Consider the following 22,554-nt stretch of genomic DNA (forward strand, 5'->3'; position numbering starts at 1 on the left):
GAAAAAGAGAGGTTGAAGAACGATGGTTTTAGGGTGAGGGATAGAGAATGGGGAAACAGATACCTTATAATTGAAGCTAAACGAGTGATATCCGCGTACATTTAATATTTTTTTAAATGAATTTCGAAGAATGTTACCCGCCAAAATATAGTTGTCGCGACGATTCCATACAATTTAAATACAGTATATGCAGTATATGCAGGGCTCTCTGTTCTTCCCTCATAAAAGGCTTGCTTATGGTTTGACTTAAGACTTTTAAGGCATTTAACAGCCTTCAAAGCTCTTTTTTTACCAAACATGTTTTTATAATTTTATTAAATCAAATATCTCAAAAGTCACACTTTATATTTTATTTTTTCATAGTTTCCAAAAGCTACATAAGAGAAGTTTTTACAAAATAAAAGTGAAAAAAAATATATATATATATATATTTTTTTTTTCTCTTTCTCTTTTCTTCGTCCAAGATTATTCAAATCTATTTATAAATTTATATATAATTTATTAATAACAAAATTTAATTGATTTATTATAATCTCTTTTTTTTTGTTTAGATCCATTTTATATAACTTTGTTTTACTATATTATTTTCAGAAATATCTACAATTCTTTGTAAACTAATTTCTGGAAAAAAAATTACTAATCATTTTAAATATAATAAACAGTTTTTACCGCCAAAAAAAATTAAAATCAACAATTATAAACAATAAAAGCTTCTATCAAACAAGCCCAAAATTATGTGGATGAGGTGAAGTCAAAAGAAAGTCAGCGAGAGAGAGAGAGTAAAAAAGAAAGCCAGACTAGTCTTACTGGTTTGCAAAAGAAAGTCAGCGAGAGAGAGACCAATATTCTAACTTGACATGCCAGAATGCCATTACCGAATTTGATACGTCATATTCGAATTTAAAGTGAACGAGAAATGTGGATCCACTCTAACTACAGAGGGGTCCATTTTTATTCATAATTAATTGAATTTTAATTTTAATTTCATAATAAGCAATTTCTAATTCGTATTAATCGTTGAAATGTTTTGTATAATTTAGGTTAGTTTAGCTAATGAACAATTCTTGAGTTCATCCCTAGCGGTGAATTCATTCATTCTGATTGACCTCTTCTTATTTTAACCAATGAGAATCTGCCATATAATAAAATCAATTATGGTAAACTTACCAAAATAGCATATTTTAAATATTTTTTAATAAAAAAAACTAAACCCTAATTTGGAAATAGTTAATCCAAACATAATATTAAAGTTTATGTAGAATTATTTTCTAATAAAATATATTTTACATAATTATTCGTTTTATTTTCGAAATTTTAAATGAAAAAACTAAACCCTAAATTGGAAATAGTAAACCCAAACATAATATTAAATTATTATTTTTGTTAATGGAAAAAATTAAACTCTAATTTGAAAATAGTGAATCATAATATTAAAGTTTATATAGAATTATTTTTAGTAAAAATTTATTTTTACATAATTATTTATTTTATTTTCAAAATTTTAAATAAAAAAAACTAAACCCTAAATTGGAAATAGTGAACCCAAACATAATATTAAATTTTATTTATATTTATTTTTAATACATATATATATATATATTTACATAATTATTTGTTTTATTTTCAGAATTTTAAACCTTAATCCCTAAATTATAATTTTTAAATCCTAAATTATAATCTTTATACTCTAAATCATAATTTATAAACCTTTAAAAAAATCAAAATGAAAACTAAACCATAAATTCTAATCTTTATATACATTATTTATATATTTATAAAATATTTGATTGAGTATTTAATTTTATAATTTTAATTTTGTATTTTTATTTTAAAATAATATTACATGGCAGATTCTCATTGGCTACAATGAGAGGGGGTGAATGAATGAATTCACCCCTAGGAGTGAACCCAAAAATTTTCCTTAGCTAATTACTTCACGATCCAAAACTTCTACTGTTGATACTTTATCAAAAATAAACACCTCCCCTGAAAAACTGAAATCCAAATCTCAATTCATCACAAATTTTGTATAGAAAGAAAGGAAAAACACTAAATTCGTCCAAGAATTAGTTTATGAAAACACTCATTAAACTTGAAGATTATTTTTCCTTCCATTTTAGAATGATTTCAAATTAGAATTGTGTTTTACCCTACTATTCTATTTTTTTTTGGAATAAAGTTATGATTAAAAAAAATTCTATTTTTTGCTCTATATTTGATGTAACTCTATTTTTTATTTTATCATGAAATAAAATATATAATAAAATAAAAGAATTTTGCTTAAAACTTTATTTTAAAGTGAAATTTGGAGTACGATTAGAGATACTATGATTTCAATTTTCAACCAAAACTTCTTCTTGTTCTTTTCTTTCTTCTTGGTTTTTTTCTTCTTTTTATGCATCTAATATTGATCTCAACCAAAATTTCATCTCAGGGTGAATCGAGTTAGATTTTTGTATGTTTTTTTTTATCTATTCTGTGGTCACAATAATATAATAATATATAATCTTCTTCTCAAAATTTTCGTCTTTCTAAAATCTAAACTTAAAAACAGAGAAATTGCACCTTGACTAAAAAAAAAATTAATAAAAAAGAAATTTCATTATCTTTTTGATATTATGGCGTAGGTCAGCATTAGTTAGTTTATGTGAGGAAAATTTTCATTTCAAATTTAGAAGGAAAAAAAAAGAGAGGGAAAAGCAAAGGAGCGGGTAATATACTATCTAGGGTTATCTCTTGAATTGGAAAGTGAAAACACCACTGCCACCGACGAAAATCTTAACCCTGAGGATATGGACCAACAAGCATCGGCGAGTTACGAAGAGTGGGAGCTTTGCAACGAAGATGGGTTTATTTACAATCGAATGAAATGCGTCGGCGAGGAAACTGCCGCCGGTGAAACATCTAATCCGCCGGATCTGGAGGTGGATCCTGCGGAGGAGGAGAGAAATCGAAGGAAGCGTAAGAGAGAGACACTAGTGAAGCTCAAGAGAAAGTACCAGAGAGAAATCGATCGTTGGGAGATTTTGTCGAACAACTTGTGCGCATTGCAAGAAAAATCAAATCAGTTTCAATCGTCGCTTCCGGAAACTTCTTCTTCAATTGAAACTCGAGAGCAGATCGGAGAAGACGCGTCTTTTATCGACGAGCTTCTTTCAATGGTAAACTAACTAATAAATATCGAATTTTGTTCGAAATTACTGGTTGTTGTTGTTTCGTTTTGATTTTTTCTGGTGATGAAACAGGAAGAAGCAAGGGAAAGTATGATCCAGAATGTGTCAAACTTATGCGAAATTGCAGAAGGAATGTGCAGAACAGAGGAAGAAGAAGAGAAAGAGAAGTTTTTTAATCTTCCTGTTTGGGGATCTCCAAAAGATTTAATGGCGTCGCTTTGCTACGATGAGATATAAAAAAAAAATTGGTCTTTGGGCACAGAAAGGGAAAAAAAATGTATAATCTTTGTAGTTTCTTCTTCTGTAGAGTTTGTGTTTGTTAATTGTCTGATGTACAAATCTAATCTGCTTCTGTTCTGGTTTTCCTTAAACGAAATGTTTATAAAAATTTGGTCTTGATCTTGCACGACTTTTTTTTTTCCTAATTACTTTGAGAATCTTGAATGGTTGGTTATAATAGTAACTTCATTCCTTGTTGATTGGAGAGTTAATTATCAGGGAAAGGAAGATTTAGCATCTCATAGTTGCTCCAGAAAAATGGATAGATAAACGCAAATCCAACAAAAGAGAGTTGGAAATTGAAATCTATGAATTGAGGAATAAAAAGCAAGAAATCTTGGGAGCTTTGGAGATACAGACAAAAAGTAGGGGTCAATGTCTCAATGATGGAAAAGAGATGGAGAATTTGGGTTTCAAAATTATTAATTAAATTTATATTTCTGTCACTATAAACAACAAAGTCGTTGTAGTATAGTGGTAAGTATTCCCGCCTGTCACGCGGGTGACCCGGGTTCGATCCCCGGCAACGGCGTTTTCTCTTTTTTACTCTACTTTTGAAGCTTAACCTGTTTTTTTTTTTTTTTTTTATATCCCCCAACATATACTGTATGTAATTTCGGACATTTCAGTAATTTGAAGATTTCCAACTCTGCTCAAGTTCCTCCCGTAAAGATGGAATTTTTGATTCACTAAGGTATCGAAAATCCATGGTACTATTGAAGAGTTGATCCGATTATTCTTCGTCTTCAATTTCAGTGCATTTCTGTAAGTTCGCTTTAGTTTGCATGTTCAAGGATTCGCTTCAATTTTCGATCGGTGTTGGAGTCTACTCTCTGAAACTGATTTTTTAAGATAATAGTGAAAAAGGGTTGTCTTTGGATTTGAGAAATTGTTTATGGATAGAATCAGTAGTCTACCAGATGAGATTATTTGCCACATTGGGTCTTTCCTTTCTGCAAAGGAGGCTGCTTTCGCTACGGTTCTCTCGAGCCAGTGGCGAAATGAGTTTACCATCATACCAAAGCTTCATTTCGATGATGATGATGATGATGATGATGATGATAGAGAGAAATTCAAGGATTTCGTTGATCGAGTGTTGGCTCTACCAGTCAGTTGCCGTGTAAGGACATTCTCTATAAAATGGAACCATGTGGCTGCTCAACAAGATGAACAGATCAACCGTTGTCTCTGCCATGTTCTGAAGCGTGGTGTTTTGGTTCTTGAACTCCAGATAAGTGTCCTTAGAGAAGGATATTACTCACTGCCTTTTGATGTTTTCACTTGCAAGACAGTTTCTGAGATGAAACTAGGGTCTGGTTTCGTGGTCGATTTTCTCCCTGCGGATGCTTCTCTTCCGGCTCTCAAGACGCTCTTTCTTGATTCTGTTCAGTTCCACGATTCTGGTGGTCGTTGCGCGTTCAAAACGCTTCTCTCCGCGTCCCCTGTGCTTGAGGAATTAGTCATGGATGGTATCGAGTTGGAACGTTGGAAATGGTCTTGCACCGTGTCCAGTCCTACCCTTCAGAGACTCACTATACGACGTAGAGAGTGGTATTCTTATGATGCACCTTACGTTAAACTGGATTCTCGTTGTCTTGCCTATGATTTTGACAGCGTTAGTTTGGTTACTCCGGGTCTAACCTACTTGGAGTACTCTGATTATGTTCCTAAGAAGTATCCAATTGTTGATCTCAACTCCCTTGTTGAAGCTAAACTCTTTCTTTGTGTGGACCAAGAGGATGTATGGAGAGAGGAACATGCAGATAATTTCGATCCTATGAATCTGATTACTGGGTTTAAAAATGTTGAGATCTTGGACTTAACTATTGAAGCTGTGGAGGTAAGTGTGCTCTATTGTTTTCTTTTTCTTCTTTCATGTATTACTACAACTTGATAATTTTTTTTAAAGAATCATTAAGACAAGTTTATTGTTTAGGAACCATAGAATTTGTTTAAGAATCAGAATCAAAATCTTGCTAAATTAGCTGATTTTTCTTGTGTTTCAGATGTTTTATGTCTTCCATGAAGCAGTCCCAGTGTTTGAAAAGCTGGTTCGGCTATCTCTTGGCCTTTCTAACTTCTGTTGGTTTTCTGTATCAACTGTGTTAAAGAAATTTCCAAATCTAAAGACTCTTATCATCAAGGTAGGACCCAAATATATAAAAAAGTTCATTGAACAAACAAAATATCGTGAACCCTGTAAGTACTCGTAGATCTTGAATCTTAAATCTTTCTAATTTGTTTCAGGATTCTTTGCACTATGGAGAAAGAGAAGATGGATGGATTTGCCAGTGCGTGTCAGAGTATTCTTTCTTACTGTCTTGTCCTGTGGAGGTCCTAAAGATAAAAGAGTATAATGGTTCTATCGAAGAGCTGGAGCAAGTAAAGCATTTCGTGGAGAAAATGTCATGTCTTGAGCTCGTGGAAGTTCATGCTCAGGTCGCAGGTGACAAAAAGCTGCAAGTCATGGCGGATCTGCTAATGCTTCCCAGAGGTTCGTCAAAGTGCAAGATCCAGGTCAAGTTTTCTCGAAAACGTTACTCTAATCCTTTGCTTTAAGTCTTTTGGAAAGACTGATCATTAGAATGCAGTCTAGTTAGCATGATGGAACCAATCTAATTTAAAGATTAATCTTTTGTTGACGATAAGAAATGGTTTGTTCTGTATCTTTCATATCTCATATTGTTACGAATTGGAATGAAAAAAAAAAAAAAAACAAACGAAACTTTACATTTCAACTAGCTCAGAACAATAATTTCAAGCTATAATCATTCACCGAACAAATTGTTAATACATTACCATTCATTACATTTTTCAAAACACTTAATCTCGTTTAGTTTATGTGAAAAATGTCAAAAAGATGTATATTGTAAACCGGAGGTTTATCCCACTTGAGTGGCTTCACGCCGTTTTCAAAAACCTTCCATTGCCTCCTCTTTTCAAGTCCAAGTTAATCGTCATCATTCCTGCTCTGTAATCAAAGCTCTCTTTCACGAATCTTCAATATCTCCTTGTCCGGAATCTTCTTGGTCCCATAAGTGTCCACGAAGAAGACAGACAATGATGGCTCGGGGACTCCAATGGCGTGTGAGACCTGAACAAAAAGCCCTACAAGCCATTCCATTAGCTACCACGCGCTTCCGTGTGCTCCCCATCCACGGTAAGTATCGATGATGATCTTACGTCCGGTTAAACCAGCGTCACCTTGTGGTCCACCACACCGAGCACAGACCGGCCTGGTGGGTTGAGGTGGATTTTGGTTTTGTCGTAAAAGTATTTCTCTGGGATGATCGGTCTGATCACGTGTGCCTTGAGGTCACGTGCGATTTCGTCGTTGGTCACGGTTTCATCGATTAGGACAGTGTGGACACGGACTGGAACCATTACGCCGCTGTCCTTGTAGTACTCAACATTGACTTGGGTTTTGCCGTCTGGTCTTAACCAACGGCAAGTTCCCTTCTTTCTGAGTTCAGCGATACGAGCACGGATCTTGGTTGCAAGAACATGGCTCGGAGGCATGAGCTCATGTGGAGCTTGGTCACCAGCTCCAATGTCTTTAGGACGCTTGGTGAAGTGACAGTGAACACCTTGAGCAATGTTTGGGCTCTGTTGATCGATGTTGAGACCAACATCATCAGAGATGAATCCAATGGAGCGGCAAGCGTCAGGGAAGATCTTCTCATAGTCAACCGTAGCCTTCTTGACCATGACCATGTTGGTCTTGGTGCATGTCTCAGTCTCACAGACAACTTTGCGGTCGGGGTCTTGCTCAAGGCAGGCATCGAGGATTGCATCAGAGACCTGGTCGCAAAGCTTATCTCGGTGTCCAGTCAGTCCAGACTCGAATGCGAACAAGAAAGTGGGCTTGGTGCGTGTCTCAGTCTCAGAGACAACTTTGTAGTCGGGGTCATGCTCAAGGCAGGCATCGAGAATTGCATCAGAGATCTGGTCGCAGAGCTTGTCTGAGTGTCCAGTCAGTCCAGAGTCGGATGTGAATGAGACAATGGGCTTGGTGCGTGTCTCAAGGCAGGCATTGAGGACTGGTGCATGTCTCAAGGCAGGCCTCCTGGACTTGGTACGTGTCTCAAGGCAGGCATCGAGGACTGCATCAGAGAGCTTGACTGGGTGTCCAGACTCGGATGTGAATAGGAAAGTCTCCATTTTTCTTAAAGCTGTAAACAACAGAAGAAAGATTGAATCAGCGACCTCATATAAATAATAATACAACTGCATGTAGAATCAAAAAATCAATAAAATTCATAACAGATACGGAGAAGAAGAAGAAGAAGAGCGATACCTTTGGCGGTAGAATTGCGATTTAGGGCGACTCTGATCTGCAAAAATATCGGATCTTTCTTTTGACAAAATATGCATCAAAGCTAATAATTTGTGGCTCTCAACGCCGTTGCTATTTACAGGGTTCAATAATTTCTCACAATAATCTTGATATAAAAAATATTTTCACATAATCATTTATCAAAATCGTACGTAGAAGTAATACAACTGAATTCTCATGAGCATTTATAAATGTATGAAATTTAGACAAATGTATTGCTTAAAATAGAGCACAGATAAAAACTCATTTCTAACTAAACTACACGAGTTAGAAATGGTTTACTCTGACCGACCAGGATTACTCTCTGACCGACCAGGATTCAAAACTGATTTGGGATGCAGCTTGACATCTCCAAGACTCGCTGGTTGTAAATAAATCATAGCAGAAGATAGAACTTAAAGCCTAGCTGTTAACCGGAGAATTCAACCATTTGGATTCCGCGTCCAGCAACAACGATTTGGTATCGGTTTCTGCAGTTAGATTCAATATATGGATTTGGCAGGTAAGAGAGCAATAGATAAAAAAAGGTTAATAACAAGTTTTTCTCTTTATGAATGGGATTATGGGAAGTAATCAAAGCATTTTACTTACTCATCAATGGCTTTAGCATCGAGCGCCTCTGGCTCGGGTACGCTGATGACTATATGAGATTGCTCGATGAGTTTACCATCTTTGTCGAGATACCAACATCTTACACGTTGATCAAGACCTGTTGAGAATATCCACTTCACGTCCATCCACACTCCTTCATTGCATTGGAACCAAGTTTCAGTCTTTCAATAAAGGGGAAATGGTTAAAAAGATAAGTAGAGGCTTGTTCTAAGTACCTTTTATGGCAGAGCTATGAGCTGATCCAATACCACCACGGTCTGTGAGCCTGATACTGTAACTTGGGGTTCGGTTTTGATCCATGGTGTTAGATTTGTTGGCTGGACTATTACTACTACTAGTAAGGATGTTGAAGCTAAGACAATGAAGGGCTTGATCATCACCCCCGCTAATCATATTGAACATCAAACCATTGCCGTGGCTTGGAGAACTGCTCGAGCGAGAAACATGGAGACAATTAACCCCTGACTGATGAGCATTCTTAATGACATGTGAGGGCTTTATTTCACTTATCTCAGGTGGAGAGTCTGCACTATCGTTTCTATCGTTTCCTTGAGGAATGTCATTCGTGAGTTCCAAAGACGTGGCTGGGTCTTCTTCTGCAGCTTCTTCACTAACTGAGTTACTGCTACTGTCGTCTTGTGTTCTCTTAGAAATGTTGGCGCCTAACAGTTTCCATTTCCTACCACCTTGGCTTCCTCTTCCAGTTCGGGGTCGTTTCTGACAATCAATGAACTTCTCAATATGGAGGCTCGATACTTGCTTTACAAAAGCTTCTACACATTTAGTTACATCCCAAAATGCTATGCTTCCATCTGTGGCTCCACTGATGAGAAGATAAACATCACTAGATGCTGTATGATTACCTGTCAGGTAAAGTTACCAAAATTGTTACACGAACTCAAAATAGGTCAACTGATAGTGAAATCTAAATATCAACGGTTAAACCTTCATGTGAGAGATGCAGAGGCACAACAACGTGTTGCAATGACAGAACTGGAGATGTCAGAGGAACCAAGGACGCAACATCAAACCTGAAAGTAGGCGCATAATAGATCAAAATGAAACACACAGGAAAATTAAGGAAAAACTCCACGTAAATATTAAGTCATCAAACAAGTAGAACACGTCTTCTGGTTACCATAATCTATGTGGCAAGACCAAGGCCCGTAATGTAAGTGAGGCATCAGAGCAAGCCACAGCGATAAAACAAATAGTTAGCCTGAAAAAATGAAGAGAAAATATTTCAACATGGTCTGTCATTGATGGGTTCAATCAAAGTAAGTGAAGGCTGTCCCTCTAACCTGGAACCAACACTTTTTACAAGAAATGCAGTGGCAGCCATGTATCTCCAATCATCTTCATAGTTTTCTCGCTCGTGATTCAAATTGGATCCTGATTTTGTGACATCAGCTCTAGTATCTTCTTCTACACCTTCCACTTTCTGATTCTCAATCTTTTTACATGGATGAGAACTTTTGGTGGGCATGTCAGTAGCAAGCCATTGGAACGTCACTGAAGATGCTTCCAATGAAGCTATTTTGAGTCCATTATCACTAATAGATGATTCTCCCTTTCTATTTTGTCTACCATTCCTTAAAAGCCAAGACGTTACAACACGCTTGGCTCCAACAGAAATCAGTAAGCAAGGACTTTCATCATCATCAACTGCAGATCCGCGCATGTCTGGTAAGTCAGGTATCTCTGAAGCAATCATGTGCATGTTTGATACGCAACAAACTGATCTCACAGCTGAGCCTCCAACATGTTCTCCTAATAGCTCTGATGTTGACCAATTTCCAAGCTCAGATGCATACCTAAATAAAGCAAAATATTTGTAGACGATTACATAACAGTATATATAAACCGCCATCGAAAATCACGTAATTAAAATTAATAAGACTAGCACCTACCTACTCAATCTCACAGATCCATCTTCACACCCTGTTGCAATCCAACTAGAGCTATCAGATATACATTCTTCAGACTCAAATCCAGCTTTTTTATCCACATTAATGAAGCATAAGGAATGTAGTTCTCTTCCATGAAATTGCGTATGCAAATTTAGAGGAAAGACTTTGGTCTTCTGTTCTCCAACCCAGTGTCTATGAATATGGATAACATCATCCTAAGAAAAGAGACGGATTGACGATTAGTCAAAGACAAAATATACAACTTCAATCGAGAGACCAAATATGTACCTTCACATATGCAAAACAATTTTGCATCTCAGGGATGTTTCCAAGATGAAAGGAGTGGGGACGACGCCAACCACCACATGAGATCTGTGCAACCTGTTGTTATAAGAAGTTCAGTATATAATTACAGCTCGCAATGAAAAGGCCAATCAAATGAGAAGGCAGGGATGGACCTTTGATTCCGCTGTTAAGTTCCACAACATAAAATCAGTTGATGAAAATCCTGCTGCATATCCAAGGCAAACAGATTGAACTAAGTTCAACTCTTTCAACTGTTTTAAACCCATGAACTCTAAAGTCTGCCTCTCTTTATCATATTCGAAATAACATATGCAACCGTCTCCGCCAGTCTAAACATGGATTTGGAAGGAAAAAAAAAGGAAAAATCTGCTCATTGTCCACGTGACAAGAAATAATATGGAGTATTTCATGATTTGTTCTCCTGATTAAGCAAAGAACAACCAAGAGCAGAACATAACAAAGTGAATAAATTATCATACCGAGCATATTTCAGCTTTGTTGGAAGTTAATTTGGAAACTGAAAGACTGGAAACAGTTGAAATCCCATGGGCAGCTTTGAAGTAATTAAGTGAAGGTATCTTCAATTCTGGAGAGGCAGAAACACCGTTAAGCATATCCTTTGACAATGGAAAGAGTGTAATATTGCCACGTAAATCTCCACACACAAGCACCTGCAAGGAACAATCATTACAATACAAATTACAAACTTCAGAAAGCCTAAGACACAACATAACTCGTGGATGCAATTTTTAGACTTAACATAACAAAAATTATGTCCTAGTTTTGCCGTAACCAAGAGTTGTGTTCTTAGCTCTTCATTTAGTTGAATTGGTGTAGATAGGAAAAAGAAAGCAATATAACACAATAACATGGCAATACTTGAAACGGATATTACCTCATCATCAGCTGATGCATCAACACACATTATTCGCATTCCAAAAGAAGAGGAGAATTCGGCCAAGAGTGAGATATCATAAGTTTCAGAAGCGCTAGAGGCAGCAGAAGCTAAAGGATCAAATAGTCTCCACAGCTTCAATAGTCCTCTAGGATTGCAAGAACAGACAAACCTGGAAGCCACCAAGTGATTCCACACAACTTATTCAAATGAATCATCATATACGCCGAATATCCTTTCAATGAATGAGGTATTTACCTATATCCTAATGATTTGCACCAGAAGGTCCCCAGAAGTTGTCTCTCTGGACTAGCCTTCCAGCTATGATTTGATCCCACAAGTGGATTAGTCATATCACCAATAACCCGAACAATTGTCATATTCCCTTTGCCATCTCCAAGGGCAACCCAATCATCTAATACACAAGACTCGCGTACCATTCCTCCAGACATCACATCCATGGTAATAATAGGCCCCTCTTCAGGTATGCGAACTAATTCGGTCCACCTTACACTTCCAGATGACAATAATCTTGCATGATATAAGCAACCATGGTTTGTGGCCACATACATTGTATCTTCCTGCGTGAACTGCAAGCAGCGTACATACTCACTCTTGCTGCAAGAGGAAACCCATTGTATTTACATTTATACACAAGAAAACCCAAGCATAAATATAAACCACCTTCTTCCTTAAGTTAAATAAAACACCAATTCTGTAGACTCTAAAATCACCAACATGTACTACCTGTCCATGAGGCCAGTATGTTGCGTTGAATTTGGGAGGCGGGCTGAAAAAGATTCCACTTGGTCTTGTGAATGAAACACTCCTACAGTATCCAACAATATTTCTGCCCCACTATAACGCAATTGATGTACTTTGATTGCAGAGTCAAATCCGGCAGTAACAAGAAGGGATGAGTTCGGATCATACAAACATCTCCATATGCCTCTTCCACTTTATAATAAACAATGGTTCTTCATCAGTAATAACATAAAAGCACGATGTGAATAGTGTGATCGACCAAAACACCACTTACATATGTTCCTTGATTACTTCCAGCGGCGTACCATCCACGCCCCAGACACGGCATGTACAGTCCTCACCAGCAGTGACAATCAACTGAAAAAAATTAAAATTTAATAATCCATAAGTTGAGTTTTTAATGTGCTCATCAATTGTATATGATCATATGTATGGACAGATTTATACCTACAAATCATATGTCTAAAATTAGAGCAGTGACAGTTCCTCTATTTATCAGAATCTGGCTGATAAGTTATCTCATCTCAGAAGCGCTGACATTCATATTCTATGATTTTAACCTCTTAGCATAATACTATAATAAAGGCAGAAAATCCAAACAAAACTATATATTTAAGTCAAAGAAATTGGAGGGACATACATGATCTGAGATACAGCAGTCCCAAACTCTGACACTGTGACCAAACAGCACAGGACCAACGACCTCCTGCGCATCCATTTCCCATATCCTAGCACTATAAAAGCAAAAGATTATGTCGTTAGATACATGAACAAAAATGACTCAAGGAAAAGTGAAGTATTTACTTAAAACACAAAACACATATTCACCAACGATCATCGGAGACGGAGACTAGTTTAGATCCATCCAAAGACCAAACAATGCGAAATATTGAACCTTCATGTCCACTAAGTCTACGCATATCACCATCAAGGCCAGCTGCCTTCCAAACAATGATCTGCCAACAACGACTCGATTCTAGTTACTTAGACTATCTTAGCAGCAAAACTGAATAGAGAACTAATAAGAAAAAGATTTAATGGTGACAAAAAGAAAAGAAATGATGTAAGCATACCTCATTGAAAATAGTGCCAGAAGCAATGCGGAGAGTTGAAATACTGTTGCCCCATAATCGCATAGTATACAGTAGACACCTTTCTGCAACCAAACAAATACTTAGCCAAATGAGAAACTCTAACCTTGAGACTCTTCATTCAAAACCCTTAAACCCTACTTACCTGGTGACTGAATTTCAAGAGCTATACGCGATTCATTCACATCCCAAATGCAGAGAGAATTATCACTACATCCAATAGCTAGAAGCTTGTGTTCTTCTTCTTCCAATGAGCCAGCCTCGGTAGAGCCCTATCACAATAACAAACCCACCATCAAGAATAAGGACCATTATAGAATCACAAGCAGACTAACACAGAAACAGAGAGTTTTCACACCTGCAAGAAACAAACGTCGAAAACCCAATTGCTAAGCCTCGGCAAAGAATCAAATATTTCCAAATTCACGGAGATTTCACCAGGGCTCGAGGAGACAAATTCAACAATCAATGAAAAAATCTTCACTTTCTTCTCTCCGAATACAACAAGCTTATACGTATATCGCTCCTCCGCAGAACGAACAAAGCTGCAGCTACATACAGTTCCATGTACGCGAACTCCCTCAAACACTTGAAACGAGCGAATCAGCTCCCCGGAACTCAAATCGTAAAGCAGAATCTCCGAACCGGAACCTAAATAAACCCAAAAACGAAACCCTAATCAAATCATTCCAATCGAAACTTCAAATATTTATATCGGGGGAGAGAGCTCACCGGCGAGGAGATAAGGAACGGAAGAAACATGTTGAGGTAAATTGAGGAAAGCTAAAGAAGAGACTTCTCCGAGATATGGACCGGCACGTGGATTCCAATTGCGGCGGCTGTCATCTTCCGCCATGGCTTCGCTTCTCCAGTGCGGCTCCGACTTGAGTTCAGGGTTTAACGGCACTGTTGACTGGCCACCAGATCAGGGTCAATGATGGAAAAGACAAGGAGAATTAGTGTGGTAAGTATTCTCGCTTGACCTGGGTTCGATTTCCGGAATCGGCGAATTTCAATTATTTTTCCTTTTAACTTTGAACTTGAAGCATTTTCCTTTTACCCCCCAAATTTTCGGATATTTCTCCAAAATCATCGACCAAACGAAACGACACATCTTAGGGTTTTGAAGATTTGCTTCTTCATCAAATTGACAAATTGGGTTCGAAAGATGGAATTTTGGTAAAATTCATGGTATCATTGTAGTGTTGATCCGATTTCTCTTTGTCGTCTACCACCATTTCTGTAAGACTGTAACTTCGCTTTAGTTTGGATCTTTCTGCATATATCCGTTTATGATGGTTTCTGCTTCGTCATCTTCATGTGAATGATCTGATAGAGATACTGGTTAGTGAATGTCTAGTAGCTAAAAGAGGCTGCTTTGTCTTTGGATTTGCGAAATTGTTATGGATAGAATCAGTAATCTACCAGATGAGATCATTTGCCACATTGGGTCTTTCCTTTCTGCAAAGGAGGCTGCTTTCGCTTCGGTTCTCTCGAGCCGGTGGCGGAATCTGTTTACCATCATACCAAAGCTTCATTTCGATGGCTCTGTGGTTAATGATGGAGAGAGATTCAAGGATTTTGTTGATCGAGTGTTGGCTCTACCAGTCACTTGCCGTGTAAGAACATTCTCTCTAAAATGTAACCATGTGGCTGCTCAACATGAGGAACAGATCAATCGTTGTCTCTGCCACGTATTGAAGCGTGGTGTTTTGGTTCTTGAACTCCTGATAAGTTTCCCAAGAAAAGGATATCACTCACTGCCTTTTGAGGTTTTCACTTGCAAGACAGTTGCTGAGATGAAACTAGGGTCCGGTCTCGTGGTCGACTTTCTCCCTGCGGATGCTTCTCTTCCGGCTCTCAAGACGCTCTTTCTTGATTCTGTTCGGTTCCACGATTCTGGTGGTGGTCGTTGCACGTTCAATACGCTTCTCTCCGCGTCTCCTCTGCTTGAGGAACTAGTCATGGATAGTATCCAATGGGAACGCTGGAAATGGTCTTGCACCGTGTCCAGCCCGACCCTTCAAAGACTTACTATTCGACGTAAAAAGTGGTATTCTTATGATGGATCTAATGAGGAGACCATTAGACTGGATTGTCGGTGTCTTGCTTATGATTTTGACAGCATTAGTTTGGATACTCCGGGTCTAACTTACTTGGAGTACTCTGATTATGTACCTAGAGAGTATCTAGTTGTTAATCTCAAGTCCCTTGTTGAAGCTAAGCTCATGCTTCGTGTGGATGAACACCGTATATGGGTAGAAGAACATGCAGATGATTTTTTCAATCCAATGAATCTGATTAATGGGTTTAAAAATGTTGAGATTTTGTACTTAACTATTGATACTATGAAGGTAAGTGTCCTCTTTACCTATTTCAATCCAATGAATCTGATTAACTATTGAGATTTTGTACATATATTTTTCTTATGTTTCAGATGTTTTCTGTCTTCCGTGAAGCAATTCCAGTGTTTGAAAGCTGTATCAGATATCGGTTGGCCTATCTAACTTCTGTTGGTATTCTCTACCAATTCTATTAGAGAAATCTCCAAATCTAAAAACTCTCATCATTGAGGTATGACCTTAACCCCAAAAGGTCATTGGACAAGCAAAATACTGAAAACCTTATAGGCACACGTAAATCTTGAATCTCAAATCTTTTTAATATTTGTTTCAGGATCGTTTGCACTATGGACGTGGACGAAGAGAAGAGGTATTAGTATGCCAGTGCGTGTCAGAATATTCTTTCCTATTGTCATGTCCTGTGGAGGTCCTAAAGATAAATAAGTATGATGGTTCTATCCAAGAGCTGGAGCAAATAAAGCATTTCTTGGGGAAATTGCCATGTCTTGAACTGGTGGAAGTTCATGCTCAGGTATCAGTTGACAAAAAGCTACAAGTCACAACGGATCTGTTAATGCTTCCCAGAGCTTCGTCCAAGTGCAAAATCCAGGTCAAGTTTTCTCCAAAGCGTTACTAAGAGCAAACTCTTGTCTTCCCTACTAGGAGCAATCTAGTCTATGGTTAGTAAGAGAGAACCATTCTTAATATAACTTCTTCTTTTTTTGTATCTTTCATATGTTTTGTTGACATCAGAAGTCAGAACTTGTTTGTTTTATATGATTATTGTTCTGGCGAAACTATACATAATTTCAAGAATGTCATAACAATAACTCTAAACTATTATCATTCACCCAACAAATTAATAATACGTTACCATTTATTCACCAAACCACTTTATCTCATTTTCTCTTGTAACAAATAAATCAATCTAAATTAGCAGCAGCAGAAGAAGAAGCTTCCTTTAACTTCTTTCTCCGCCGAGTTTGCATCCGTAGGAATCTGATCTCCGTCTCTAACAACAGCCATCAACGAGCATGTTCCGGGAGATTCAGGTGGCAACAGTGTGTTTCCGGACGAGAAAACGCGTTTCATCGATGGAGGAACAATCTCCTCAGGTGCTGATGAGACTGTGGAGAGGTAGCGTAAAAGCATTTGAATAATCTCAGTGAAGTTTGGTCAATCGTTTGGGTCTCATTGCTAAATCCTCCGGTAAATCATCTGCGCTTGGCCTCACGTTCTAACCCGGAAAAATAAAAACAGACAACAATCCGCTTAAACAGTGTCCGGTTAAGGAACCAGATTTAATGGTATTTCGGTTGAAAAATTCAAGAACCACACAGTTGCAAATCAAGAACCAAACTTTTGAATCAAGAATAACGGTTGCAAATTAAGTATCAAACTTTGGAATCAAGAACCAAACAGTAGTAACCATGAGAAAGTATAAAACGGTTGAAAAATCAAGAATCAAACGGTTGAAAAAGCAAGAACCAAACAGTTTGAAATCAAGAATCAAATGTGTTGAAATCAAGAAACAAACATTTGAGTATCAAGGTTCAAATGGTTGTACGTAACTTATAAGTCAAGAATCAAAGCAGCAGCATATGCGGCTTGTGTTGGATAAGCTTCAGCATTACTTGCAGCCTAAGTCATCTTTATCAAGTTGGATTAAGGATAAGAAAGGCAATAATACATTCTCTAGTTGGTTTAAGTTATCTAATACAATTAGGAAAAGGAAATTGTTTTACTATATATATATATGAATGTCGAGATGTGGCATTACATATGAGTTTTGGGTGTTTAGGTTTTGAGATATTTTCCTAAGCATTAATATTAGAGAGCTATTCTTAACATAAAGCTAAGTACTTTAAGATCTTTTATTTGGTATCAGAGCTTCAAGGATTATCGATCCAATTCAAAAGCTTTGAAACACGAACATACTTCGATACGAAACCATGGGAGACATAGTCCCAGCTACTCAATCAAAGGAGACAGTTCCATCCCCAATACAGTGCCCAATGCTTACCACCACAAATTACACTGTATGGGCGATGAGGATGGTGTGGGAGACCATCGATCCAGAATGACATCGCAACAAGATTACTATTTCAATCCATTCTGGAGACTTTGATCTTGCAAGTCGGTGACCAAAACTCTCCTAAAGCAATATGGGATGTGATTAGAACTCGCAACCTAGGTGCTAACCGTGTTAAAGAAGCTAGGCTTCAAACCCTAATGTCTGATTTGAAAGAATGAGGATGAAAGACACTGATACAATCAATGCTCTTGGAGAAACGATCGATGAACCAAAGCTTGTTAAGAAGTTTCTCAACAGCTTACCGAGAAAAAAGTACATTCATATCATCGCGTCTCTAGAACAGGTTCTAGACCTAAAGACAACTGGATTTGAAGATATCACTGGACGACTTTCCTAAGAAGAACACATACTTGATGAGGAGAATCAAGATGAGACACAAGGCAAGTTGCTCTATGCAAATTCAGATCAACATGCCTCATACGGAAGAGGATGAGGACGAGGAAACAGAGGAGGACGAGGAAACAGAGGAGGACGAGGCAGAGGAGGAAGATTTAGTTCTCAAGACAAATCAGTGGATCAAGACGATTCAATTCAGACAAGGGAGAAGAAGGATCTTTCCAAAGTAATCTGCTACCGTTGTGACAAGCCTGGTCACTTGGCCTCTATGTGTCCAGATAGAATCCGAAAACTTCAAGAAACAAATATGCATGAGGTTGAAACAGAGGAAGCCGACGATGATGAAGCCCTTTTAACATAGTGACCTCTCTTGCAAATCTGCTCTCTCTTTTTGCAATCTCTTCCGGAGATTCCCCTCTTTTAACAATCTTAATAGCGACTGTTTTGTTTTTAAACCTAAACAAGAAAACCAAATTTTGGATAAATCCCAACACTTTTTTTTTATCAACAGTAACATCTGTGAAAACTATCTATATGACTGAATGTGCCCAACTGATTCACTCTTAGTTTTGGAATGTCCAGTGAAAACATATCTTTGAAAATGTTGATACAAAATCACTTTTTGATTCATAACTCTTTGAACAAATATGAAACTGGAACAGAGATGTAAAAGACTAAATATTTAGTCAACTATACACTTAATTGATGGTTTTCTTTCTTTACAGGTTCGAAGATTTGGAACTGATTATATAAACAATGAGAGTCATGAGCGATGATACAATGGATAATGGTTATGTTTTGCGTTGTGAGTTTGTTACTTGGCTTTGTGTTTTCAATTTTAATAATTTTTACATGATTTTGTATTTTGGTTAAATTGTCTTCTCCTATGTTTGGATTAGGAATTGATTTTGTTGTTCAACTCGATTTGATGTCTTCGACATTTTTTGGGTAATTCAGACTGGTTTAAGGTATTTTGACATGTTTGGTTATGTTCAGGTGCAATATAACCGATCCAATCGGAACCCAATATTTTTTTCAGGTAAACTTCGGTTCTGATTATAAAATCCGATCCAAACTGATCCAAAACATACAAAATATCCTCAAGGGATCCTAAATCCTAAACCCAAGAAACCCGGAAAGACCCGACCCGAACCTGAACCAACCGAATGCCCAAGGCTAATGGAAACCTAATTCTCTACCAGTCCGTGAATACCATTAAGGAGTTAATACTCTCACAGAGCCGAAAGTTATATAGATTGAATATTGTTGTTTGTCTTTTTTTATGCATTTTGTCATTATATTTTGTTCAAGCGTCATGAGCTTGTTCTTGATCGCAAAGAGATCATTGATCCAATCGGTGACATTGTGAGTCTATCAATTCAAGTTTCTGTATTTTAGTTCTTATCAGAAACAATCAATGATTTACGGTCCACACTCCAACCATAAACAGTGGAAGATATGACACCTGTGACCTGACTGGAGACCTAACCACAATAACTCCTAAGTGATTTTCTATTATATATATTCTCACACTAAAACCCTCCAAGGCTCCAAAGAAAACCATATCAAAAAGCTCTTCATTTTCTTTTTCTTTTCGCTGGTAACTAAAAATGGCTATCAGGAATCTCTTAGCCATCAACAACGCCGTCAAAATGGATGGCTTCAGCTTCTTCTCCGACAAACCAAACCACTTCTTGGCTCGACGTTTGTCATTGACAACACGTAGAATCCAAACTTCTTGTTATTATACTTTCTAATATTGTTTTTGATCCAAACAAATGGAAACAGATACGATTCTGCTTTAAGCGTTAATGCTCTTGGACCTGGTCGGCTCTTGAGTTTCGGCAAGGATTGCAAGAAGCTGAAGCTTTTTCTCCACTTTTCAACTGGTACAAGTTTATGTTTTGGAAGAAAAAAGGGTTTTTGTTAAGAGAAGTATGGGACACTACTGTTTTGTTTTCTTTTGATTTTCTTATGTAGCTTATGTGACTGGTAAGAGAGAAGGGAAAGTATTGGAGACTCCTCTCTGTATTGGAGAAAACATAGCTTCCAACTTAAACATTGAAACTGAGAAGAAACTAGCTTCAGAGGCTGTGAAAAAGTTTCATGGCAGTGAAGAAATCAAGAAACTGAAAGAGCTTGGTATCGAAAGGTGAGGATAAATGAGAAAAAAAAAAAAACTTACTTTCTTGACTTTCTTATTTACCAAATCTGAAACAACCTTGTTATTATCTTATGATATACCAGAGCTCAACATTATGGCTGGGAAAACGCTTACACATTCACAAAAGCCATGGGTGAGACCGTAATTACTAGCAAACGAGGAATGTTTCCCGTAGTGATCATAAGGCCTAGTGTTATAGAAAGCTCGTACAAGGAACCTTTCCCTGGCTGGCTCCAAGGAATAAGGTTAAAAATTTTCTTTTTGGCGAGTTGATGGACTTCTCTCGTCAACATCTGTGTGACTCTCCATTGACAACAACAGTGATTGACTTAGAAGTTATGAGAAAAATAGACTTAGAGCTTATGAAATTCCACAGTTCCTTAAAGGGTTTCACCTCCTCTGTATCCAACACTATAGCAAAACAAGAAAGAGAAATGAAGAATGGAGGAGGAGGAGGAGAGCCACATACCACATTGAGCATCAAGGGCAAGAGGAAGCTAAATTATTTTGTGTCCCTAGCAAGAACATATCAGCCTTACACATTCTTTCAAGCGCGGTACATAACATGGATTTTAATTTCTTCTATTAAGCCAAAAAATGCTATCAGATTACTTAAAAAAAATAGTCCATATATAGCAGGTTTGATGATACCAATACAAGGAATCTGATACAAGACATGTCAATGGAAGAGAGAAAGATGTTTGAGTTTGATGGCAGACGCATTGACTGGGAGCATTACATTGTCAACGTTCATCTTCCAGGTCTCAAAAGGGAACTCCTTCGGCAAAGATCCAGTTAAAGAGAATGAATTAACTGGTACAAGCGCTTGTGTTCACTAAGTGTATCACCTATTTTTCGGCAAAAAAACATTCTTTCCTTTAACATCCACAAACCAATCATTTTATTCCCTACCTAACTCAAAGCAATTCAACGTATTACAGATTTACGTTTCTTGGCTTTTAAGCATCGAAACTCTTGCAACCAAGGCTACTCCATCTAACACTCTTATTACTAACATAAGTGAAATAATTATAAGGCGAGGTGGTTCAATTATTTTAAGTTTGAGTACTTTTCATTAAACCAAATAAAACCAAACGTACACAGGTATAATTAATATTATTATTATTATTATGAATTTTTAGAATTCATAATTAATCGCGAAACCTCATTCCCCCTTCTGCCCTATCTCTACACATCTTTCTTCATGTTAACCAATGCATGCTTCGTTGATGTCCATCAGAGTTCCACCATTACTGTGCTGCTATATTAGTAAGTTTCGTTGTTGTAAACTTAGGAAACCGAAAGCATGATAAGACAAGGTGGACATTGTTAAAGCTACCGATTTGATTAAAACTTATTTTCCCCCTTTTGATAATAACCTCGAGGTCCAACTATTAACCTTTATCTTGTTGTTTATCTATTATAAAATTGAAAATCTTGGTTTTGGCGCCACCCATACTTTCTGGAATGCCAAGGTATGTCCATGTTCCTCCGTCTTTTGTTATTCCTAAAATTGTTTCAACTCATGTTGTACTTCCTCCAGGGCCGTATGTCCAAATTGAACAAATGATTTATCAAAATTGATTTGTTAGCCTGAAACTCCCTCATACTGTCTTAGTATGCTCAGAATCTTATGGCATTCTTCCTTGTTTGCTTTGCAAAAGAAAAAACTGTCATCCGCAAAAAGTAAATATGACACTGATGGACTTGCTTTTGTTATTTTCAAACTCGTGAACACATTCTCATTCTCAACTTTCTTTATATTTGCAACTAAAACTTTCGTACATAAGATAAACAAGTATGGAGATAGCGGATTTTTTTGATGGAGTCCCCTCCCCAAAATTATTTGACCTAGAGGCTGTCCATCTAACAGAACTTTGTATCTTATAGAAGTAATGCACCGCATCATCCATATTATTTATTTCTCCGCGACACCAAATTTTCGTAATAGGATCTCAATGAAAAACTATTCAACTCTATCATAAACTTTACTCATATTCGTTTTAATTGCTATATATTTGTTTTTGCACGATGGATTTGTCCGCAATCCTTAAAACATCTTCTGAGCTATAAGTATATTATCCAAAATCAGTTGTCCAACCACAAAGGCCGATTGAGTTTCCGAGATTATGTCGGGTAACAAGCGTTTCAGTCTTTGACAAAGCACTTTAGATATGATTTTATAGCTGATATTACATAAGCTAATAAACCTTAATTCTGCCATCCTCGTGGGTCTTCTCGTTTTTGGTA

At 37.2% G+C, this 22,554-nt stretch overlaps 3 protein-coding genes, 1 non-coding gene and 3 pseudogenes across 4 annotated transcripts; 5 read left to right on the plus strand and 2 right to left on the minus strand.

Moving 5' to 3' along the window:
- Positions 1-2,685: 2,685 nt before the first annotated feature.
- Positions 2,686-3,533, plus strand: LOC18023017. Its single transcript, XM_006405412.2, has 2 exons — positions 2,686-3,161; positions 3,246-3,533. The coding sequence occupies exons 1-2, from the start codon at positions 2,793-2,795 to the stop codon at positions 3,408-3,410; spliced, it is 534 nt and encodes a 177-aa protein (XP_006405475.1). The 5' UTR covers positions 2,686-2,792; the 3' UTR covers positions 3,411-3,533.
- Positions 3,534-3,912: 379 nt separating this feature from the next.
- Positions 3,913-3,984, plus strand: TRNAD-GUC. Its single transcript has one exon. It is a non-coding gene; the product is annotated as a tRNA-Asp (tRNA).
- Positions 3,985-4,105: 121 nt separating this feature from the next.
- On the plus strand, positions 4,106-6,090 carry LOC18023018 (F-box/LRR-repeat protein At3g62440). Its single transcript, XM_006405413.2, has 3 exons — positions 4,106-5,292; positions 5,459-5,596; positions 5,700-6,090. Exons 1-3 carry the CDS (start codon positions 4,348-4,350, stop codon positions 6,009-6,011), a joined length of 1,395 nt encoding a protein of 464 aa, XP_006405476.1. The 5' UTR covers positions 4,106-4,347; the 3' UTR covers positions 6,012-6,090.
- Positions 6,091-6,233: 143 nt separating this feature from the next.
- On the minus strand, positions 6,234-7,804 carry LOC18023019 (annotated as a pseudogene).
- Positions 7,805-7,877: 73 nt separating this feature from the next.
- LOC18023020 lies at positions 7,878-14,338 on the minus strand. The gene is made up of 20 exons (XM_006405415.2): positions 14,100-14,338; positions 13,726-14,018; positions 13,513-13,639; positions 13,350-13,432; positions 13,105-13,232; positions 12,917-13,010; positions 12,551-12,633; positions 12,259-12,468; positions 11,770-12,129; positions 11,512-11,683; positions 11,096-11,287; positions 10,769-10,945; positions 10,599-10,691; positions 10,311-10,525; positions 9,702-10,214; positions 9,539-9,619; positions 9,346-9,431; positions 8,616-9,263; positions 8,380-8,533; positions 7,878-8,258 (listed from the first exon to the last, which is right to left on the minus strand). Exons 1-20 carry the CDS (start codon positions 14,221-14,223, stop codon positions 8,198-8,200), a joined length of 3,894 nt encoding a protein of 1,297 aa, XP_006405478.1. The 5' UTR covers positions 14,224-14,338; the 3' UTR covers positions 7,878-8,197.
- Positions 14,339-14,536: 198 nt separating this feature from the next.
- Positions 14,537-16,404, plus strand: LOC18023021 (annotated as a pseudogene).
- Positions 16,405-17,958: 1,554 nt separating this feature from the next.
- Positions 17,959-21,187, plus strand: LOC18023022 (annotated as a pseudogene).
- Positions 21,188-22,554: the final 1,367 nt, after the last annotated feature.

Source organism: Eutrema salsugineum, unplaced genomic scaffold, assembly GCF_000478725.1.
Source record: "Eutrema salsugineum unplaced genomic scaffold, Eutsalg1_0 scaffold_14, whole genome shotgun sequence".
Classification (NCBI taxonomy): Eukaryota; Viridiplantae; Streptophyta; class Magnoliopsida; order Brassicales; family Brassicaceae; genus Eutrema; species Eutrema salsugineum.